Source organism: Scyliorhinus torazame, chromosome 2 (genome assembly GCF_047496885.1).
Source record: "Scyliorhinus torazame isolate Kashiwa2021f chromosome 2, sScyTor2.1, whole genome shotgun sequence".
Lineage (NCBI taxonomy): Eukaryota > Metazoa > Chordata > Chondrichthyes > Carcharhiniformes > Scyliorhinidae > Scyliorhinus > Scyliorhinus torazame.
This window is the reverse complement of record NC_092708.1, coordinates 149640551-149664968: the sequence shown is the minus strand read 5'-3', so window position 1 is coordinate 149664968 and position 24418 is coordinate 149640551. Positions and strand designations below refer to the sequence as shown.

The 24418-nt window shown below is 46.9% G+C and overlaps 1 protein-coding gene across 9 annotated transcripts in view; it reads right to left on the bottom strand.

Annotated features, from left to right (window-relative positions):
* Positions 1-24418, bottom strand: part of pms1 (PMS1 homolog 1, mismatch repair system component) — a 189704-nt gene that overhangs the window by 134871 nt on the left and 30415 nt on the right. For 7 of the 9 annotated variants that reach the window (XM_072478183.1, XM_072478199.1, XM_072478217.1 and 4 more), the window contains exons 3-5: positions 18266-18448; positions 12922-13024; positions 6818-6981 (exon numbers count right to left, since the gene is read on the bottom strand). In XM_072478183.1, the coding sequence (XP_072334284.1) occupies positions 6818-6981; positions 12922-13024; positions 18266-18448 (450 nt within the window). Of the gene's footprint in view, positions 1-6817; positions 6982-12921; positions 13025-18265; positions 18449-24418 lie in introns of those variants that run through there. The other 2 variants (XM_072478235.1, XM_072478228.1) reach the window with 2 other exon arrangements.

Below are 24418 nucleotides of genomic sequence, written 5' to 3'. Positions count from 1 at the left end.
CTCAACTCTACTTTTCTACCCTTTCCCCATATCCCTTAATAATAATAATCTTTATTGTCACAAGTAGGCTTACATTAACACTGCAATGAAGTTAATTTATGTCATGACCTCAGGCCATCTCCTCCTGAAACAGGTTTTTAAAGAAGTGTTAAAAAAGAAACTAATGCCAAATTAGGAAAATCTCTGGGAAATTTCTCATTGCCTGATTTCCAGCCAATGTTCCAGGTGACTAAATCAGTCCATAACTCGTCCTAAGCCCAGCCAATGTGCTGCTTTCTCAGGAAATTGTCCAGTTCCCTCAGGAAGGATGGTAGGAAACTCATCCTTACCTGTTTTCTGTCCTTCACCTTTCTCAAGTAGGAGCTATACCTTCCAACCCTTGGGAACTGTTCCAGAATCTAAGGAATGCTGGAAGGTCAAAACTGATGCAGCCAGTATCTTTTCAGCTACCTCTTCTAAAACTGGAGGAACCAGGGGATTTTTCACTACCTGGTTCAGGATTTTTCAAAGCTGCGGGTTGCAACCCGTGGGTGTCAGAAAGGTCGCGGTGTTCTGCGTCCATCGGCCGCTAACGCAGTTTCTCAACAGCAGCATTCAGAAGACTGTGGGGAAAATCCTGCCCAACATGTCAATTCGATCCTCTGGAGGGAGCAATTATTTGATGGAAGGACGGGGAAGAGAGAAGTTCCAGGATTTATTTGAAACCAATTGCAGCTATTCTCTCAATCCTGTGGCATTTGCGTAATCTCGCCAATGAAACTGTAATATTAATATGGGGGGAATTCAAAAATGTCACTCCTGTAAACCTCACAATTGCCCCCCCAACCTACCACCACCCCATTTGCCGTGGAATGTTTGGCGGATTCCTCGCGCTCTCCTGGCCAAAGCTGTGGCCCAAGAGTTCGCTCAGACATGGTCCATCTGCAGTTCGTTCCCCCAAGACATGAACCTCATGTTGTCTGCTCCGATGCAGATAATTGTCCAGTGGACGACATCAAGGGAGCCATTCTCCTCCTCCGGGAGACCATCCTGCAGCAGAAAGAGCCTGTCATTAGACAGAAGGACACCATCAGAGAACACACCGTCAAGTTCCGTAGATGAGTCAGAGCCCTCGGTGAGTGAGCACAAACCTGGACAGGGATTCCCCTTGTGTGTGCTTGCTGTGTTCTCGATGATGATAATAGCAATACAGCTGATGCAATGCCTCCATGCAGACCAATAGCTTGAACATTTTCTGCAGGTCTTCTTGCAATATAGTTACTGCTAAGGGGCTGGCAGCGTGTGTGTCAGCAACGCCATGGAGCCACATTCAGTGGGAGGGAATTACCTGCCATTGCAGCAAGAGCTACATTATTAGAAACAACAGTCTCCACAAAGTGGCTGCAAAGGCATGACTTCTGGCTGGGGAGACATGAGCACATCTCGATTCCACAACTGAATATCTGAAAAAATAGTTAATATCTCAGAAAACCTTGTTCAATGTCCATTTTGTCTTATGAATGACAACCAGAACAGTTAGTTTGTCAGTTGTCTCTGGGTCAGTTTTAGTGTTGTCAGCCTTCATCAATATTGGTGAACTTGTTTCTAATGGTGCACTTTGAAGTTGAATAAACTTGCATTAAGTAATTGCATTTAAGCTAATTACAAATCAATATTTTAACATCACTTATCTTCAGATTTATGGCTGTTTTATTTAGAAGAACCACACACTGCTCTCTCCCATTAATATATTACGAAGTCTTACAACACCAGGTTAAAGTCCAACAGGTTTGTTTCGATGTCACTAGCTTTCAGAGCGCTGCTCCTTCCTCAGGTGAATGAAGAGGTATGAATTCCTCTGATCCTCTGATCTCCGGGTAAGCGTTCTCCAAGGCGGCCTTCAGGACGCGCGACAACGCAGAATCGCCGAGCAGAAATTTATAGCCAAGTTCCGCACACATGAGTGCGGCCTCAACCGGGACCTGGGATTCATGTCGCATTACATTCATCCCCCACCATCTGGCCTGCAAAATCCTACCAACTGTCCTGGCTTGATATAATTCACACCTCTTTAACCTGGGGTTACCCCATCTCTGGATCTGTAAAGATTTAATCACCTGCTAATGGTCGCATTCCTAGCATTGTTTGGCATCTTTGAATTTGTCTATATATGTGTTTCTGGAACATACCTCTTCATTCACCTGAGGAAGGAACAGCGCTCCGAAAGCTAGTGACATCGAAACAAACCTGTTGGACTTTAACCTGGTGTTGTAAGACTTCGTACTGTGCTCACCCCAGTCCAACGCCGGCATCTCCACACCATTAATATATGTTCTTTGTCCTCCTCTCCTTAATCTTCTTCCTTTGCTTCCTTTTTTCCTCATGGCAGTGTCTAACAATGAATGAAGGCTCACAATTGTTGGCGGCTTCCCAGCATCTCTCATGAGTAACTATTCTTCATGTGTCACCCTGGACAGTGAACTTTTATAGATTGGGGGGAATCACAGGCATGTCTGAACCTGTCCTCACTCAATGCTGGCATAAATTCAATGCAGCAAAGGCTACTGGATATTGATTAGGAACAGGAAAACTAGATGAATTTCTTTCCCTTCATTGCCTGGGGAAAGAAAACTTTAGTGTCCCAAACACTGCCTTGACTCAGGATAGGCAAGTGAATGTGGCCTGGGTCCCGAAGGTCCGCCGGCCTGGGTCCCGAAGGTCCGCCGGCCTGGGTCCCGAAGGTCCGCCGGCCTGGGTCCCGAAGGTCCGCCGGCCTGGGTCCCGAAGGTCCGCCGGCCTGGGTCCCGAAGGTCCGCCGGCCTGGGTCCCGAAGGTCCGCCGGCCTGGGTCCCGAAGGTCCGCCGGCCTGGGTCCCGAAGGTCCGCCGGCCTGGGTCCCGAAGGTCCGCCGGCCTGGGTCCCGAAGGTCCGCCGGCCTGGGTCCCGAAGGTCCGCCGGCCTGGGTCCCGAAGGTCCGCCGGCCTGGGTCCCGAAGGTCCGCCGGCCTGGGTCCCGAAGGTCCGCCGGCCTGGGTCCCGAAGGTCCGCCGGCCTGGGTCCCGAAGGTCCGCCGGCCTGGGTCCCGAAGGTCCGCCGGCCTGGGTCCCGAAGGTCCGCCGGCCTGGGTCCCGAAGGTCCGCCGGCCTGGGTCCCGAAGGTCCGCCGGCCTGGGTCCCGAAGGTCTGCCGGCCTGGGTCCCGAAGGTCCGCCGGCCTGGGTCCCGAGGGTCCTCAATTTTTAGAATGGTTTTATGTCTTGAACCGTGAAGACAGAAACAAAATATTTGTTTAATATCTCTGCCATTTCCTTATTCCCCAATATAATTTCACCTGTTTCGCCCTCTATTGGGCGCAATTTACTTTCACCCTTCTTTCTGTATAAGACCATAAGACATTGGAGCAGAATTAGGCCACTTGGCCCATCGAGTCTGCTCCACCATTCAATCATGGCTGATATTTTTCTCATCCCCATTCTCCTGCCTTCTCTCCATAACCCCTGATCCCCTTATTAACCAAGAACCTATCTATCTCTGCCTTAAAGACACACAGTGATTTGGCCTCCACAGCCTTCTGCGGCAAAGAGCTCCACAGATTCACCACCCTCTGGCTGAAAAATTCCTCCTCATCTCTGTTTTAAAGGATCGTTCCTTTAATCTGAGATGGTGTCCTCTGGTTCTAGTTTTTCCTACAAGTGGAAACATCCTCTCCACGTCCACTCTATCCAGGTCTTGCAGTATCTCGTACGTCTCAATAAGATCCCCTCTCATCCTTCTAAACTCCAACGAGTACAGACCCAGAGTCCTCAAACGTTCCTCATATGACAAGTTTTTCATTCCAGGGATCATTCTTGTGAACCTCCTCTGGACCCTTCCCAAGGCCAGCAGATCCTTCCTTAGATGTGGGGCCCAAAACTGCTCACAATACTCCAAATGGGGTCTGACCAGAGCTTTATACAGCCTCAGAAATACATCCCTGCTCTTGTATTCTCGCCCTCTTGACATGAATGCTAACATTGCATTTGTCTTCCTAACTGCCGACTGAACCTGCACATTAACCTTAAGAGAATCGTGAACACGGACTCCCAAGTCACTGGGTGCTTCTGCTTTCCGAAGCATTTCACCATTTATACATACCGTAGAAACCAGCATATGAATTCAACCTTTTCAAAATCCCTCAGAAAACAGGAATCAACTTATACTAGAGAATAAAAGTGAACCAATCTCTCTCAGGAGCATTGGGTGTGTGCCACCTTTGTCGTTAGCCACACAGGGTCTACTCTGAAAGGGCGTGTCTTAAACCTCTGTGCATCTTCGCAGCACAGCCCTTATCATAGAATCATAGAATTTACAGTGCAGGTGTCATAGAATTTAGTTACAGATGCCATTCGGTCCATAAAGTCACCCGAGGCCAGAATTGAACCTGGGTCCCTGGAGCTGTGAGGCAGCAATGCTAACCACTGTGCCACTTGATCCCTCGCACTCAGTTATAGGGTAATGATAAGTAAAACTTCCATCTGTGGGGTGACAAATTGAGGCTGACTACTAATGAGGGACAGCATGTTGTGGCTGTAAAAGAGGGATCGGTTTCGATGCCAAGTATATGCAAAAATAAGGTTTTGAGACTGAAAAAAAGTGGGGTTGACTTATATGCCGTGATCTACAGTATCCGCAAGAATGTTTACAATCTGTTTTTATCCCCATTGGCCTAATCTCATTACCTCCTTTCTATATCCTTGTCAATGTCTCGGTCCTCCTTTACTGAATTTTCAAACCGTCCCATTCCTCAGGTTTACTATTCTTCTGGCAACAATATAAATCTCAACTTTTTACCTAATACTATCTTTAATTCCTTTTATTACTTTTAGTTGAACCACTGTGGGGATTTTGTGCTTTAAATTATGCAGTAATTCTTTAAATGCTAGCCATTTCTACCATCATATTTTTGTAATGTCAAAACCAACTAATTTAGTCAACCTACCCCAAATATCTATGCCGTTTTCTCTGCTTAGATTTAAAACCCTAGTTTTGAACATAACTAAATTACTTTCAAACTCAATATAAAATTTGATCATTTGACATTTACTCTATCTTAGAGGCCCCTTTACTGCAAGATACTTAATTAATCCTTTCTAATTGCACAACATGAGATTCAAAATAGCCTGTTCCCTGGCTGGTTAACTCGAGTACATCTCCCAAAGTACACAATGAAATAAGGCTCAATCTAATAATTTTGCTATGTCTCATAATGAACATTCAGAACCATCAAACAAACAATGAGTATAACAGTCAGACTTAGATTTTTTTGGTATGAAACCATGAGGCCTGGAAAATGCTCCCGAGAGAGATTGGAAAGCTATCGGGCGACAACTGGAGGGCAATAATTGAAACAGCAGACCTATGCCACAACAGCTTAAACGCATGGGCCACCATTCACAGTCTGATACCCTGACGGATAACAATCAAAGTGTACCACCACAGTCCCTGTCAACCAAGGTACACATCAACTCACTCTAAAATGACAAACTAGCCCTTAAAATACAAAACAAAACCAATCCAGCAGGAACTCTGCTTGATAAAGGGCAGCACGGTAGCATTGTGGATAGCACAATTGCTTCACAGTTCCAGGGTCCCAGGTTCGATTCCCTTGGGTCACTGTCTGTGCGGAGTCTGCATGTTCTCCCGTGTGCGTGGGTTTCCTCCGGGTGCTCCGGTTTCCTCCCATAGTCCAAAGATGTGCAGGTTAGGCAGATTGGCCATGCTAAATTGCCCTAAGTGTCCAAAATTGCCCTTAGTGTTGGGTGGGGTTACTGGATTATGGGGATAGGTGGAGGTGTTGACCTTGGGTAGGGTGCTCTTTCCAAGAGCCAGTACAGACTCGATGGGCCGAATGGCCTCCTTCTGCACTGTAAATTCTATGATCTCCAGAGACATCAATGCACACAATAAACAGTTCAACCTTTAAAGAGGGACAAACATCCATGTGAACTTTGAAAAGTAGCTGGACTCGATGGTATATCTAGTGAACTATTTCTATACAGTACTTCCTAACTACCTGACATTTTCCAATTCTTGCACAAAGACAATACAGATACCTAAAGTGAGTCTAAGGTAGTTACAATGTTTAAACCGTATAAAGACATAACATTGCTGAGAGTTATCACTAAATATCCTTACTCTGCTCAATGATAAACTATACAAGTACACGATAAAGTATAAGATAGTACCAGTAATGGAAAGGCCATGATCAACTGGTTTTCACCCAGGACATTCTAACTGTGAATACGTCATAACTCAATACAGTGGTGGCATGCAAATTTGGAAAATTAAAGGGAGTAAAAGCAGGCAGGGAGTAAAACGGACATCCAACCCTGCCAAAATCCACCCCATACTTATTGAGTGGGTTAGGTTAAAATCAGGACTAATGTGCCAGTAAGTTAACAAATACACAAATGTGAGAACTCTGGAACTGGGAGCTTAAGTTTAAAAATGAATGTATATTTGTAATTTAACATGTAAATGAAAACAGATTCATGTGCTTCACCTAGGTTGTACTAGAAAGGTGTTCTGGGTTCATTAGGCCTAATACAATCTAGGTGAAGCAGAAGAACTCTTGGGCAGTAGAACTCCCAAATCCGGCTATACCTTCACTGGAAGGTGTCGAGCAGAACCCAAGTGCTTTTCAAGAGGAAAAGGGGGCAAAAAAAAAAAAAAGGTAATTATCTTGTGGTTCAACAATGTCTCACTATAGGATGAAATATTTTGACGCCTGTGACGCATGTTCTGATCATTACCCTGATACTGAAAAAAGTCCATATAAAAGAAACAAAATAACTTTTCCTTACCTTATTGTGTGTGAAAACAATCCTTAGGTCTGGCTTTATTATGCCATATGCCATTAGGAGATCTTGAACTTTTTTCAGCTCTTCTTTGCATTTTTTGGCAGTGGAGTAAAATTGCTTTCTTACAGGGATGTTCTTAAAAAGTTTGAGCACAGTCACAGTTGTTCCTAATAGACAAGAACAACAGTAAACAAAAGATGAGAGCAAGCACTGAAAAATGAAAGTGCTAATCTTTGAAACAGTTCGGAGGAGCTCTAATTCTGACATGTACCTCTCCTTTGCTGTGCCCAAACAGAAACACTGACAAAAGACTCCATAATAGCTGCTGCTGCCTCACTGCTCTTCTCACAAGCCCTCGCTCACAGCCAGGGTTTAGGAGAGGGCAGTGAGAAGCAGGAGCATTTGAAGAAACCATGAATGTAGCAGCTCAGCACTTCTGTACCATTAGGACTTACACTTTCACAGCACTGGAATTCCAGCTTTGGATTGGATTTGGATCTTGAATGGAAATGCAAGATCAGGAGAGGGAGGCGGCAAGAGGGTGAGTCAGGGAGTGCGATGTTCGGTGAGAGGGTGGGTAGGGGAGGGCAGAAGAGGCCACAACCCTGAGGTTTGGGGAGGGAGGGGTGAGAGGCCACAACTTGGGAGGGCTGTTGGTTGGGGGGGGGGGGGGGGGGGGAGGTGCAGGATCTGGCAAAATCCGGGAGAAAAAAGGAGTGGGAGGTTCGGGTAGCAGCACCAGCAACAGGAGGTTCGTTGGAAAATGGAAAGTGACATTCTTCTTAAAATAAAATGTTTTTTTTAAAATACATGTTATATTTCATTTGCCAATGTAGGAATTTAGCAATGTAAATATTGTTACTTGGAGGGTATAACCTTTTAATACTTGTTTTTTTTTTCTGATGAGGAAAGTCCTACAGATCCTAACTACTGTTTTAACATTGATTCCTAAAGGAAACAATGTTTCACTGACGTAAAAATCAGGATTTTCAGGAATGCAACCAGAACGTTAAGTTGGACTTCCTGTAACCAAAGAGAAATGCTGGAAAATCTCAGCAGGTCTGGCAACATCTGTGGAAAGAGAAAAGAGTTCACGTTTCGAGTCCAGATGACCCTTTGTCAAAGCTTGGACTTCCTGTACTTCATTTTTCCGCGTGAAGAATAGTATGACAATTATACTTATTCTCATAGAATCCCTACATACATTGCAGAAAGAGGCCATTTGTCCCATCAAGTCTACACCAGCTACCCGAAAGAGTACCTCAATCAGCCCCCTCAGGTAAGAGTCATAGAGTTTTACAGCACAGAAAGGTGGCCATCAGCCCATCGTGTCTGCACTGCCCACCAAGCACCTATCTACTCTAATCCCATTTTCCAGCACTTTGTCCGTAGCCTTGTACTTGAAGGTCGTTGATTATCCTGATGCAGCTGCACTGAAGTCTGTACTCTGTGTATGTTGTAGATATTTATTGCAACCTGCATTGGAGTCATTCCAACCAAGTGCATTTTGCATAAGGATTGGTAGTCATACCAAGTTAAAACAGTATTGCAGAAATAAAGAGAAAAGTTGAAAATTTGCACATATTTCAAAATCCACAAGATTAAAACACCTCCAAATTGAGGCAGATTCAGCAGCTTAGCTCCTTTATATCTGTTTGGACTCCTGGGCACATGATTTCTGTACCATCTTTTAATATCTATCACATTTGCACAATTTAAGACAATATGCAACTCTCAGTTAGGCTCAGTGATTATCCCTGGGCCAGAAAATTGCAGGTTTTATGCCCCCCTCCAGAGATTGAAGTACATAAATAATACTACTGTGCAGTCCAAGGTATTATCTCCCAGATGAGGTGTTAAATGGGGTCCGCCCGCTCAGGCAATTGTGAAAGATACCAGGGGCTGGATTCTCCGATTCTGAGACTAAGCGCTGACGCCGGCGTGGGGACAGTGGCCTTTTACGACCGAAAAAATAGCGCAAAAACGGCCACCGTTCCCCCGCCTGGTGAGGGGCTGCCAGACACGCAGCGGTCTAGTTGCGGATACGGGCAGAGAATTGACGGGTCCATGGCTGCGCATGGCTGCAGCCTGCAGCGACCGCAGTGCAGCATGCCGCAGGCCGCGCGCGGACCCAGCCTGCCAAATAGTGCCCCCCTTTGGCCAGGCTCGCCACCCCCGAATCACCCCCCATCAATGCCCCCAACCCCTGCCAAAGCCCCCCCCCCCTGCCTGCGGACCAGCTCCCCCCCCCCACCCCGACTGTGGAGGCGCTGGACTCAGTCCGCTGCTGCCACGTCGAGTTCCCAACAGAAAATAGCATGAGAGACCCACGTCGACAGGAACTCGGCCAGTCGGGGTCGGAGCATCGGGGGAGGGTCTCAGGTAGCGCTCTGATGCCGTCCGTACGGCATGCAGCATACTCCTAGAGGACGCCATTTTGGAGGTGGCGGCGCATCGCAAAAGCAGCGCCGTCCCCAATTTCGCCGCCAATGTGGATTCTCCGGCCGAACGCGATTTCGGCGTCGGAGACCGGAGAATCCACCCCAGGAGAAGAGCAGGGAAGTTTTTCCCAATGTCCTGTCAATATTTAGCACTCAACCAACATCACTAAAACAGATTATCTAATCATGTTCCGACATTGTGAGAACGACTACACGTAACAGAAAAGTACTTAACTGGCTGGGAAGTTTTGGGACATCTGAGGTTGTGACAGTTTCTTTTTTAAAGTGACTAAATAGAGCATAGACTTATAATTAAATCCCTGGATTCAACTTGTTCTATAAATGATTTTGGCAAAATAATAGCCTGGACTTTGTGGTGGCAATGACAGATAAACTATTATCCTATGCTGCAGTAATCACCGTGAATGTTATCTGGCAGAGCAAATGTCAATGTGGGACTAGAAATAGTACTGCCCACAGTGTGATGTGAAGGGACACTTGACCTGAGACTAGTCGGTTGTGGACAGGACTGAGTGTGCAAACAAGCATGGAATTAGGTCATAGCTTGGGCTAGAACCTGTGATATGTAACAGTTTATGTTCAGCCAAACAAGACTCGAACACTTCATGAGACCTACTGAACATACCAGATGGTGGCAACTCTTAGAAAAAGCCAGAACCTCACAGAGAAACTGGAACAGAACACTGGAAAACTAAAGGAGCAACATTCTGATTTGACTGAAAGCCTGAAGTGCAGATATGGAAAGAGATTGCATGAAAAAAACATCCATTACAGAATTTTAAACAGAAAGGAAGCAGCTGAGGGGATCTGCAAGATCTCTTGGAGGTCCATTGTGAAAACCCACAGAGTGCAGAGTCAAAGGGCCAAGCAGGAATGAACAAAAAAATTCATTTCTAAGCCAGGGCTAATCCTTAAAACTTCAGTGCTGTAAAAGAGTTAGGCAGCTCGTTTCTGAAAGCACCACAGCCAGCCCAGGTTCAGAATGTCTGCCATACAATTCGGCAGCTGAGCTTGGTGTAGGAAAAGAGGGAAAAACAGAAACAAAATGGTTTAAAAGCCTCGGCCTTGGCTGGAAATCCACTGTAAAACACCCAAGAACCTTCGGATAGCGCAGGGAAGGCCCAGAATTGATGATTTGAGTAAATCACTGCACAAAAGCAAAGACAAAGTGGCCAGGGCCACCATCGCCGTGAAAACCCATCATAACATGACAAGAGTGGAAAGGCTCTTTGAAAAACAGTTACTGCAGGGCCATCTTTAAAACCTACACAGTATTTAAAGGTGTACTCACCTGAACCTTAACGCAACCGTGGACAACAAATCAACATATTAGCTTTAGAATTAGATAACAAGACTGAAGCTGAGGAAGTGAATACACTACTTTATTCAGTAGATCCGATAGCCAATGCTAATATTGTGAGGCAAGGAATAAACAAATCTTCAGATAAATTTGATGAAGTTCTGAAACCCTTCGATACATATTTTCATCTAAGAAGCAACAAGGTTTTCGAGATAATGAAATTCAACGAACGTGTTCAACATCCTGGAGCACCAGTTCACTCTTTTATCAACAAATTATACAAATTGGCTAAAGGCTGTGCCTACAGTGACCTTACTCCAAAACTCGCAAGGGACAGAATTGTTGTCAGAATGGCTGACAATGCCATTTCAGATATACTGCAGACCAAGAAAGATCTGACTCTAGAAAAGGCCATCAAGATAGTCAGACAATCTAAAATCTGCCAACAGCACTGATCAATTTTATGTGGAGAAAGTAAGCCATGGCACAGAGCAACCCTACGATTCCTGGCTTGTGTCACTGGCTCTGCGGAGTTTGCACCTTCTTCCTGTGTCTGCGTAGGTGTCCTCCGGGTGCTCCGCTTTCCTCCCACAATCCAAAGATGTACAGGTTAGGTGGATTGGCCATGCTAAATTGCCCTCAGTTTCCAAAAAAAGGTGCGGGGCTTAAGTAGGGTACTCGTTCCAAGGGCTGGTGCAGACTCGATGGACCGAATGGCCTCCCACTGCACTGTAGATTCTATAACTGTCCAGCTTGTAAAGCAACAAAGAGGAAGAGCCACTCCAGGCCAAGGAAGGCAATACCTAAACTGATCACAAGGTTGGGCAACCATATCAGCACTTTGCAGCCTAATGATCTTACAGGCGAGAGCAATGTCCAGCAGTCTCAGTGAGTGTATCAACTGCAACTGCCAGGGACGCTTTGGAAATCTATGCACAGTAAAGACACACATATGAATGGAGGATGCCAAGGCAATCCAGGAGATCAAAGTACCACACCAGGAAGACACCCAGCCATGATTCTTGGGTGAGGCCAAGGATCCTGGATTCTCTTTTTGAAATACAGACAGCTCAGTAAACGGTTACATCACCAATGTCAAATTGGACACGAGAGCCAGTGTGTTACAGTCCATTTGGATAAGGAACCATGGCTGAGACACCAATGACAGACACACTGCCCCACACGCGTGGAGGAATCCCACTTCCGGTCATAGGCATGATTCCAGAATCATTAAGGTATGGCAACAAGCAGGTATTCAAGGTCTTGTACATCAGCCGAAACCAATCCTTTTCTCTCTTAAACAGAGATGACTGCATTGCCCTTAACTTTCTTAAAACGGCGCAAGGCATCAAGCCAACCTCTCCCGTTAACTACCACAGAACTGCAAGTTGCTGAGAGGCCCACCTTTAAAGAGAGGTTTGACTGGGACTTCAGCTCTGAATTGGCTTTGCTCTTTGCAGAGCCAGCTTATCCAATTTCTTTGCAGGTGGCAGAAGTTCCTCTTTCGTTAGAGCAGCCAAAACATCAGATAATTACCACAATACCATGGGTGAAAGACAAACAAAAAATAAACAGCAACAGAAGAATGAGCCCAACCCCGGGTCTCAACCGTTGCTGTCACACTTCCTGACAACAGACACACACGACACTGGCTCTGAAAAATTAATTCTTTATTTTTAGAATGTCAAACATTTCCATTATGATAAAAACAAGTGAAGTTGTAAGTGTGTTCATGATACATTTTAGCTTCTAATGTATGTCCCAATAATTTATTTTGCTTTCTGTAACAATTTAAATAATAAGTGAAAAATTTGGTGCATTTTGCTTGTTGAATATTCTCACTGATAGCAAAGCAGCATGATTTACCACTTAACCTGTCTGATGACCTCACTGTTACTGGGTACCTATTGATCCCCTTGATCCAATGCCTGACGATGGAACGGGCAAATCCGTACCACAGATCGTTAGCCCTTCTGTGCGTAGATTATTTTTCAGGTCAGTAACAAGTACTGTTGATTCACCGCTGACTGTACAATCCTGGCTATAATGTCATTTGGAGCTCTTAATTAATCTATATCCTTACCATTGACAGATATTCACTCAATGTATTTATTTATTTACAAATTACAGAATTCCTATATGAGCTGCATGATCGTAATTTGAATTTTTGGGTTAATGGTGCTTCAGGATATTACCAGCTGTTATCATTATTTTTAAATTAATTGAATTGAATTTTGCCTTAAATCTTCCCAAAGTTTGTTGCAACTGTTGAAGATCCAATGTTGAGATTTGAACCCTCTGCAGTACAAGATACATGAGCACTCCACAGACACAAATTGGAATACCTTGGCCTACGTGAGAAGGCTTCTGTGAAATGATGTGTCCAGTATTGTCCAAAGTATACTGAGTACTCACTTCATCAGCAGTCGTCTTAGTTGTGACAATAACCTGTGGAAAAATGAGACTGAATTGTATTTATATTATCAAAACTTTACAGAAAATAGTGAAGGCAAATCACAGACTCAATGAGTAAATAAATGCAGTGCCTAGTGTAGACCAGTGCTGTGCACCCAAAAGAGGAAATGCTGGAAAATCTCAGCAGCTCTGGCAGCATCTGTAGGGAGAGAAAAGAGCTAACGTTTTGAATCCAGATGACCCTTTATCAAAGCTGTGCAAGCTGTCAAGTGCTGTGCAAACCAGGTCCACGTTAAAGGGCTGGTTGAGGGTGTACTGTGGGAAGGTACGTTTCAATTAGCCTCAGTTTTTCTGGATTAGTAAACTGAAATCAACCAGCAGGAAATAGGAACAGTATGTCATGTGGCCCTTCGCACCTGCTCAGCCATTCAATATGATCATGGCGGATCCTTTATCTTAACATCAAACTTCCACTCTCTCCCCCAACTCTTGAAGCCTTTAGAGTCTAAAAATCTATTTACTTCTTAGATATATTCAGTGACTTGGCCTCCACAGCCTTCCGTGGTGCAGAACTCCACAGATTCACCATCCTCAAATCAAGATGTTTCTCCGCATCTCAGTCCTAAATGCCAGTCTCGTGAGACCCCTTATTTAAGGCACCCTCCAGCCAGAGGGAACATCTTTTTTTCCAGTCTGTCCAGCCATGTCAGAATTCCATATGTCTCAATTAGATCCCCTCTCGTTCTTCTAAATTACAGTGAGTACAGGCCCAGTTGACCGATCTTACCTTTTTAAAAATATCCCATACATGTATTGCCTCAATGCAAACCACCCCGATAACCATACACCACCCCCCCCCCCGACACACGCGCGCGCGCTCCCCCGACACACGCGCGCGCGCTCCCCCGACACACACGCGCAGCCCCCCCGACACACACGCGCAGCCCCCCCCGACACACACGCGCAGCCCCCCCGACACACACGCGCAGCCCCCCCGACACACGCGCGCAGCCCCCCCGACACACGCGCGCAGCCCCCCCGACACACGCGCGCAGCCCCCCCGACACACGCGCGCAGCCCCCCCGACACACGCGCGCAGCCCCCCCGACACACGCGCGCAGCCCCCCCGACACACGCGCGCAGCCCCCCCGACACACGCGCGCAGCCCCCCCGACACACGCGCGCAGCCCCCCCCGACACACGCGCGCAGCCCCCCCCGACACACGCGCGCAGCCCCCCCGACACACGCGCGCAGCCCCCCCGACACACGCGCGCAGCCCCCCCGACACACGCGCGCAGCCCCCCCGACACACGCGCGCAGCCCCCCCGACACACGCGCGCAGCCCCCCCGACACACACGCGCAGCCCCCCCGACACACACGCGCAGCCCCCCCGACACACACGCGCAGCCCCCCCGACACACACGCGCAGCCCCCCCGACACACACGCGCAGCCCCCCCGACACACACGCGCAGCCCCCCCGACACACACGCGCAGCCCCCCCGACACACACGCGCAGCCCCCCCGACACACACGCGCAGCCCCCCCGACACACACGCGCAGCCCCCCGACACACACGCGCAGCCCCCCCGACACACACGCGCAGCCCCCCCGACACACACGCGCAGCCCCCCCGACACACACGCGCAGCCCCCCCGACACACACGCGCAGCCCCCCCGACACACACGCGCAGCCCCCCCCGACACACACGCGCAGCCCCCCCCGACACACACGCGCAGCCCCCCCCGACACACACGCGCAGCCCCCCCCCGACACACACGCGCAGCCCCCCCCCGACACACACGCGCAGCCCCCCCCCCGACACACACGCGCAGCCCCCCCCGACACACACGCGCAGCCCCCCCCGACACACACGCGCAGCCCCCCCCGACACACACGCGCAGCCCCCCCCGACACACACGCGCAGCCCCCCCCGACACACACGCGCAGCCCCCCCGACACACACGCGCAGCCCCCCCGACACACGCGCAGCCCCCCCGACACACGCGCAGCCCCCCCGACACACGCGCAGCCCCCCCGACACACGCGCAGCCCCCCCGACACACGCGCAGCCCCCCGACACACGCGCAGCCCCCCCCGACACACACGCGCAGCCCCCCCCGACACACACGCGCAGCCCCCCCCGACACACACGCGCAGCCCCCCCGACACACACGCGCAGCCCCCCCCGACACACACGCGCAGCCCCCCCCGACACACACGCGCAGCCCCCCCCGACACACACGCGCAGCCCCCCCCGACACACACGCGCAGCCCCCCCCGACACACACGCGCAGCCCCCCCCGACACACACGCGCAGCCCCCCCCGACACACACGCGCAGCCCCCCCCGACACACGCGCGCGCGACCCGACCCCCCCCCCAGACACACTGGGGCGCGCCCCAGACACACACAAATACACGTGCCTCCCCGACACACACACACTCCGCCCCCCGACACACACGCGCAGCCCCCCCCCGACACGCACGCACGCACGCACGCACACACACACACACACACCCACACCCTCCCTTCTGTTCTGACGTAAATTCAAAAATTTAACTTATTCTACCCTTAAATAATACTATGCCATCCTGTTTCTCCATCTGAAGTGGATAACTTCACATTTTTCCATGTTATACTGCACCTGCCATGCTTTTGCCCACTCACTCAACTTGTCTAAATCATTGATATATTTTGTGAATAGCTGGGCCCCAAGCATTGATCCCTGCGGGTCCCCACTAGTCAATGCCTGCCACTCAGAAAAGGTCCTTTTATTCCTACTCTCTGCTTCCTGTCTGCTAACCAACTCAACGCATGCCAATATATTATCCCCAATTTTAGCAAACTACCCTCTTTTTGTGGGACTTTATAACAAATTCTCCTGTTTCAGAGTATAAGGGACCTACACTTGTCTTCACTAATCATTTTATTTTTATACAGTCATAGAAGCCTTTACAGTCCACTTTTACGTTACTTGCAAGTTGAATCACTTACTCTTATCGAAAGCTTTCTGAAAATCTAAATATACCATCTCCACTGGTTCATCCTTATTTATTCTACAAGTTACATCCTCAAAAAATTCCAAGAGGTTTGTCAAACATGATTTCCCTTTTATAAATCCATGTGGACTTTGACTAATCCCATTGGTATTTTCTAAGTACCGTGTTATCAGCATCCTTTATAATAGACTCTGGCATTTTCCCTCTGACTGACGTTAGGCTAACTGGTCTGTAATTCCCTGTTTTCTCCCTCTCTCCTTTTTTAAAAAGTAGGGTTACATTTGCCACCCTCCAATCTGCCATGAATATTCCAGAACCTACAGAATTTTGGAAGCTGACAACCAACGCATCCACTATTTCCATGGCCACCTCTTTTAGTACCCTGGGATGTAGATTATCTGGCCCTGGGCATTTATTGGCCTTCGGTCCCATTAATTTCTCCAACACTCTTTTTCTAGTAATACTATTTCCTTCCTCCTTCTCACTCGGTCCTTGATTCCTTTCTGGGAAGTTATTTGTGTCTTCCTTCATGTAGACAGGACTAAAGTAGTAGTTTAATTGCTCTGCCATTTCCTTGTTAATTATAAATTCTCCTGTTTTGGACAGTGAATCTTTGGAATTCTCTATCCCAGAGGGTTGTGGATGTTCGTTCATTTGATTATATTCAAGGCTGAGGTTGACAGATTTTCCGTTTCTCGCGGAATCAAGAAATATGGAGAACAGGCAGGGAAATGGAGCTGAGGCAGAAGATCACCTATGATTGTACTGAATGGCTGAGTAGCCAGGAGGATCCACATGGACTACTCCTGCTCTTATTTCTTATGCTTACTGTTTAGGACATCATGTAATTGTTTCAAATCAAATAAAGTCTCAGAATGGCAAGATGCACCCCCCCCCCCCCCCCCCCCCCCCCCCGGGGTGTGGAGTTTCACCCAACTGGACTGAGATTGGAGAACTGGGCATCAAAGTCAATTTATGTCGACCCTACTTTTTTGGTCACTTACTTTAATGATTGATAATCAGGAGCATTACTAATTGGGGATGCTGTCTTACACCCTGTTCACTGATCTGCACTTGTCAAGCAAGGCTCTTATCAGGAGTAGACACTCAATCTTTTGGGACTATGGTGCTAAATCTGTGACATGTATTAGCCTTGAATCAAAATTATTTTAATCAGAGAATTACATCAATGCTGTCTGATTAATGGATAAATGCTTCAATGAGTCAAATTATACATTTTGTCATAACAAAAATTATTCTGCATCTCCTTGACATCAGCTGGCCGTAGAAAGGATCCCTATCCACACTCCAGGCTAGGAAATGGTGCCGCACACTACAAAAATGCAGTCTCTTAGATTGTTGCTGATCTTCAGTCACCAGTCTCAAACCAGTGTGTGTATACTGCTTTCCGTAGTTAGTAGTGCCATTTATATTGCTGGCTGCCCCTCACATTAAAGTTAGTGGCAAAGAGGTACTGGGCATATTTACTGGAACATATCAGAGGTCAATTTTCTGGGTAAGCAATTCTCAATGCAACAAGAGCACAGACAGCAGTATTGCTTCCATCTTCACAAAAGATAGCATCAAAAGGTTATTTTCAAAGTATGACTCTGCACCAGAATAGTTAAATTACATCCGGTGTATGGCAGCACAGTGGCGCAGTGGGTTAGCCCTGCTGCCTCACGGCGCCTAGGTCCCAGGTTCGATCCCGGCTCTGGGTCACTGTCCATGTGGAGTTTGCACATTCTCCCCGTGTTTGCATAGGTTTCGCCCCCCACAACCCAAAGATGCACAGGGTAGGTGGATTGGCCGTGCTAAATTGCCCCTTAATTGGAAAAAATGAATTGAGTACTCTAAAAATATATTTTTTTTAAAATTACATCTGGTGTGAACATCCCATAGAATAATAAAGCACCAAAAGAGACCATTCAGCGCATCATGTAGGTGTCGGCTCATTTCAAGATTATCCAAGTTTTCAATTAGTTCCACTTCCCTGCTCTTTCTTCATATCCCTACAACATTTCATTCATCCCTGGCAGGAAAAGAACTGGTTTCTTCTCAGTGTCTTTCCATTGCTATGTAATTTAAAATGCCAGTTTTGTGGAATGAGGGAACTGCATTTTTTTTTAGCAATTCATAGCACCACATGCCACCCTGACACAAAACACTACAGAAAGTTAATTGTTAGTCTACCCCGAATGTCATCTGAATGATCTGGATAATTGGAATGTGACAGCCTTAATAACATTTGATAAAGTATCACTCTCTTACCTCAGACACAGTACAGATAGAACCCAAAGCTTCACCACGAAATCCATACGTTTCCAGGGCTTCCAAGTCCTCATGATGACTAATCTTAGATGTGTAGTGCTTGAGCCCCATGACAGGGGTGTCAGCAACTTTGATTCCACTGCCATTGTCTCGCACTTCTATCCTGTCAAACCCACTGTTTTCCTGTTTCATATAGAGCCACAAATGGTGCTTTAACATTTATTATAACTTTAAATTCAATTAAGTTGATCAAGAATAGATATAAAGCATCCTTCAAATAAGTCTTGCTTACAACAGATTATCAGACCAATAGTTGAAAATTTTACATCACAAAAGAGAATGTTGCAGCATGCATGTGCATCTGGTGAATATTCAGTACAATTAATAAACTATTAGTAAATTCTGCACCTATATTCCATTTTACATTTTAGTGTGCTTGGTAGACAAGACGGAAAACTCTCAGCTGAGGTATAATTTCTGCATTCAAACGACAGTAAATGTGTAGAATAGTCCATCACAACGTAACAATGAAAGTCGGCAATGAAATACATTTTATAAAGGTGCTAGATGTTTGGTGGAAAGGACTACTGAATGATAGAGATGAAGTTTATTAAATGTCTATGATCTTTGAACTATCCAGTTGATTGGAGAGGGTTACTTCTGGTGTCTGCATAGTCCTACTTTGTTGTGAAAATTGGGATTACCCAGGGATAGGGGGGGAAAAACTAGTTCAAGTCTGCCAATTTTTTTTTGTTGAGCATTATGAGTTATCAAGCTCTCCAGGAATGTGCTTGATTACACTGGGTGACAAATTTCTACTACGTTTTTCTTGCAATTGAGAGATTTTTTTTGTCCTACCCAGGAATTAACATGCTCAACAGGTGGGTGGGATTCAAGTCCCCCACCATCAAATGGAGAGGGGAAACATGATCTCAAACTGCAAGTGTGATGCACTAGACACAAAAACCTGAAAACAGGAGGGTTGGGAGCAGATATGGCTCCCCACACACTGATATTAGGTGGCACAGTAACATTAATATTAATCACCAAATTTATTATGACAGTCTGCCGAAAGGTTTTAATTTGGCACATTGAGAACAGAGATTCAATGAAAGAAAAATAATTGTTTATTGTAATTCCTTAATGACTGTCAAATGAAAGGTGTTGAGTTTAAGATAATTGCAGTCATTGGTAGTACGGAATTTGAATATTGTTGAAAAGAAAAGAAAAGAGTGCTGTTTGATTGGCAGAGGCATTGCCATGGCGAAAGCAATAGGGAACTATAGGCTGCACAAGCTCCCGGGTAATTCAAAAGAAGGAGGAAGACCGAAAATAGTCCTTTTGTTTGTTGAGAACTGGTCCCTGGATATGAATATATGTCACTTCAAGCAAGCGTAAATGTGCCATGTTATGAGTTTGACTCATTATCTTTATTAACAAATTATCCAACCCATCTGCACCCTTTTCTCCTGTAGCATAAATTGTTGTAATTGTTTCAAATTTGGCATTCTTTTGTTTGTCCTGATGAATATTGTACAGATGAGTATGATCCTATGATTCTGAGTACAAGACAAAAGGCTTCAGCAACATGTCTCTATTCAGCAATATTTTACGAAACTTGCTTTTGTGGTAGATACTAGCAAAGGAAGTGGACTCACATTGATTATGAAGTCAACATATTCATACAACAAATATTTAACTAGATAATTTTATTTTTACTGATGCCAAGTGCCAATGTGAGGATTATGCAGATGACATTAAAGAATTGAAACCAACCAAAGAAATAATATTTTGACAAAATAACCTATTAATCTGAAATTCACAAGCCGAGGGGGGGTTGTGCTGGCCCTGCCGAACTTTAGTAATTACTACTGGGTGGCAAATATAGCCATAATCAGGAAGTGGGTCGGAGGTGTGGGAGCGAGTAGAGGCGGCATCATTAAGGGCACAAGTATAGCAGCACGGTGGCGCAGTGGTTATCACGCCTGCCTCAAAGCGCTGAGGTTCCAGGTTCGATCCTGGGTCACTGTCCGTGTGGAGTTTGCACATTCTTCCTGTGTTTGCGTGGGTTTTGCCCCCACAACCCAAAGATGTGCAGGGTACGTGGATTGGCCACATTAAATTGCCCCTTAATTGGAAAAAATGAATTGGGCACTCTAAATTTATTTTTAAAAATGTAAGGGCACAAGTTTGGGGACATTGGTAACGGCTCCTCTGCCATTCTGGGCGGCCCTGTACTCCACAAGCTCGGTGGTAGTGGCGGCCCTGAGAGCCTGGGGGCAGTGGCGGAAGCATATGGGAGTGTCGGTATGGGCTCGAATTTGTGGTAATCACCGGTTTGTCCTGGGGAGACTAGATGGGGGTTTCGGAGGGCAGAGAGCAGGGATTAAGAGGCTGGGGGATCTGTTTATTGATGGGAGCTTTCCATGTTTAGAGGATTTGGAAGAGGAGTTTGAATTGCTGGGAGGGAATGGGTTTCGATATCTGTAAATAAGGGTATTTGCGTGAAGGCAGGTTGCGACCTTTCCGCTTCTACCGCCACAGGGGAAAAAGGACAAGGTAGTTTCTAAAACGGGGTGGGGGAGGGGAAGGTTTCGGATATCTATAAAGAATTCACAGAGTGGGAGGAAACTCAGATCAGTGAGCTAAAGCGTAAATGTGAAGATGATCTGGGAGGGGAGGTAGAGGCGGCTCGGTGGGAGGATATTCTGAGCAGAGTCAACACGTCCTCATCATGTGACAGGTTCAGTCTGATACAATTCAAGGTGGTTCATGACGTGGCCCGGATGAGCAAGTTTTTTGGGTTAGAGGACAAGTGTGTGAGGTGTGTGGGAGGGCCAGCAAACCATGTCCATATGTTTTGGGCATGCCGGAAGCTTAGATCATAGATCATAGAATTTAGAGTGCAATAGGAGGCCATTCGGCCCACCGGGTCTGTAGCGGTTCTTGGAAAGAGCATCCTCCCCAAGCCCACACCTCCACCCTATCCCCACAACCCAGTAACCCCACCCAACACTAAGGGCAATTTTGAACACTAAGGGCAATTTAGCATGGCCAATCCACCTAACCTGCACATGTTTGGACTGTGGGAGGAAACCAGAGCACCCAGAGGAAACCCACGCAGACACGGGGAGAACATGCAGACTCCTCACAGACAGTGACCCAAGTTGGGAATCGAATCTGGGACCCTAGAGCTGTGAAGCAATTGTGCTAACCACTATGCTACAGTGCTGCCCATAGGGGATACTGGCAGAGATTTGCGGATGTCATGTCCACGGTACTAAAAACAAGGGTGGCGCCGAGTCCAGAGGAGGCGATTTTCAGAGTGACGGAAGATCGGGGAGTCCACGGGCCGAGAGAGGCTGACGTTTTGGCCTTTGCCTCCTTGGTAGCCCGGAGGTGGATCCTATTAGCGTGGAGGGACTGGAACCCCCAAAATCAGGGGTTTGGGTTAGTGACATGGCTGGGTTTCTCAGACACGAGAAAATTAAGTTTGCCCTGAGAGGATCAACGTTAGGGTCCATCTGGAGGTGGCAGCCGTTTATCGACTTCTTCGGAGAAAACTAAACTGTCAGCAAATTCAGTAAGGGGGAGGGGGTTAGGCTATTTGGTGTTTAGAGTAGGTGGGAACAATGGGAAATGGAGGGATGTATTATGCACTGAACTATGTGTGCATTTGTATTGTTTATTGTTATAAAACCATAAATGCCTTAATAAAATGTTTTAAAAAGAAACTGAAATTCACAAATTTATTTATTTTTGTAAAAATTATTTTACGGGATATGGGTGCCGCTGGTTAGGCCAGCATTTATTGCCCATCCCTAGTTGCCCTTGGTGGTGGTGTTGCCTTCTTGAGCCACTGCAGTCCTTCAGGTCTAGGTTCATCCACTGTGCTGTTAGGGAGGGAGTTCCAGGATTTTGTCCCAGCGACAGCAAAGGAAAGGTAATATATTTCCAAGTCAGGGTGGTGAGTGGCTTGGAGGGACACCTCCAGGTGGTAGGGGTCCCAGGTATCTGCTGCTCTTGTCCTTCTCGATAGTAGTGGTCGTGGATTTGGAAGGTGCTGGCTAAGGAACCTTGGTGAGTTACTCCAGTGCATCTTGTAGATGGTGCACATGGCTGCCACTGTACATCAGTGGTGGAGGGTTTGAATCTTTTTGGAAGGGGGAGCAATCAAGCAGGCTGCTTTGTCCTGGATGGTGTCGCGCTTCATGAGTGTTGGTGGAGCTGCACTCATCCAGGCAAGTGGAGAGTATTCCAGGACATACCCAGGAATGGTGATAGTGCTGTCTGGGATATTGTCTGTAAGATATGATTCTGTGAGTATGCCTATGTTAGACTGTTGCTTAACCAGTCTGTGAGACAGCTCTCCCACCTTTGGCACAAGCCCCTGGATGTTAGTCAGGAGAATTTGGACAGGGAAGGGTTTGCCGTTGTCGTTTCCTGGTTCGATGACGGGTGGTCCGTCCGGTTTCATTTCGTTTTTGTGTTTTTGTCGTGATTGGAATACAACTGAGTGGCTTGCTGGGCCATTTCATTGGACATTTAAGAGTCAACCACATTGCTGTGGGTCTGGAGTCACATGTTAGCCAGACTAGGTAAGGATGGCAGATTTCCTTTCCGAAAGGACATTAGTGAACCAGATGGGTTTTTATGACAATCGACAATGGTTTCACGGTCATCATTGGACTTTTAATTCCAGATATTTTATTGAGTTTAAATTCCAATTCCATGGTGGGATTCAAATCCGGGTCACCAGATTATTATCCTGGGTCTCTGGATTACTAGTCCAGTGACAATACCACTCTGCCAACACCTCCCCATGTTGGTAAGTAATAAAAACAGCAACATTCAATAATACAATAAATGTTCAAACTTTAAGTGCTAACCGGTGAATTTGTTTCCTCTGATTTTTGGAAATCTTTCTTGGAAATAACACATTGGGGTGCCAGTCTATGCGGAGTCTGCACGTTCTCCCCGTGTCTGCGTGGGTTTCGTTCGGGTGCTCCGGTTTCCTCCCACAGTCCAAAGATGTGCAGGTAAGGTGGATTGGCCATGCTAAATTGCCCGCAAGGCTGCATACTTAGCCCCCTACTCTACTCCCTGTACACACACGACTGCGTGGCAAAACTGGGTCCCAACTCCATCTACAAGTTTGCTGATGATACGATGGGCCGGATCTCGAATAACGACGAGTCAGAATACAGGCGGGAGATAGAGAACCTAGTGGAGTGGTGTAGCGACAACAATCTCTCCCTCAATGCCAACAAAACTAAAGAGCTGGTCATTTGACTTCAGGAAGCAAAGTACTGTACACACCCCGTCAGCGTCAACGGGGCCGAGGTGGAGATGGTTAGCAGTTTCAAATTCCTAGGGGTGCACATCTCCAAAAATCTGTCCTGGTCCACCCACGTCGACGCTACCACCAAGAAAGCACAACAGCACCTATACTTCCTCAGGAAACTAAGGAAATTCAGCCTGTCCGCATTAACCCTTACTAACTTTTACAGGTGCACCATAGAAAGCATCCTATCGGGCTGCATCACAGCCTGGTATGGCAACTGCTCGGCCCAGGAATGCAAGAAACTTCAGAGAGTCATGAACACCGCCAGTCCATCACACAAACCTGCCTCCCATCCATTGACTCCATCTACACCTCCCGCTGCCTGGGGAAAGCGGGCAGCATAATCAAAGATCCCTCCCACCCGGCTTACTCACTCTTCCAACTTCTTCCATCGGGCAGGAGATACAGAAGTCTGAGAACACGCACGAACAGACTCAAAAACAGCTTCTTCCCTACTGTCACCAGACTCCTAAATGACCCTCTTATGGACTGACCTCAGGACTACACCCTGTATGCTTCATCCGATGCCGGTGCTTAAGTAGTTACATTGCATATGTTGTGTTGCCCTATTATGTATTTTCTTTTCTGCCCATGTATTTAATGATCTGTTGAGCTGCTCGCAGAAAAATACTTTTCACTGTTCCTCGGTACACGTGACAATAAACAAATCCAATCCTTAATGTCCAAAAAGGTTACGTGGGGTTACGGGGATAGGGTGGAGGTATGGGCTTACGTAGGGTGCTCTTTCCAAGGGCCGGTGCAGACTCAATGGGCCAAATGGCCATCTTCTGCACTCTAAATTCTATAAT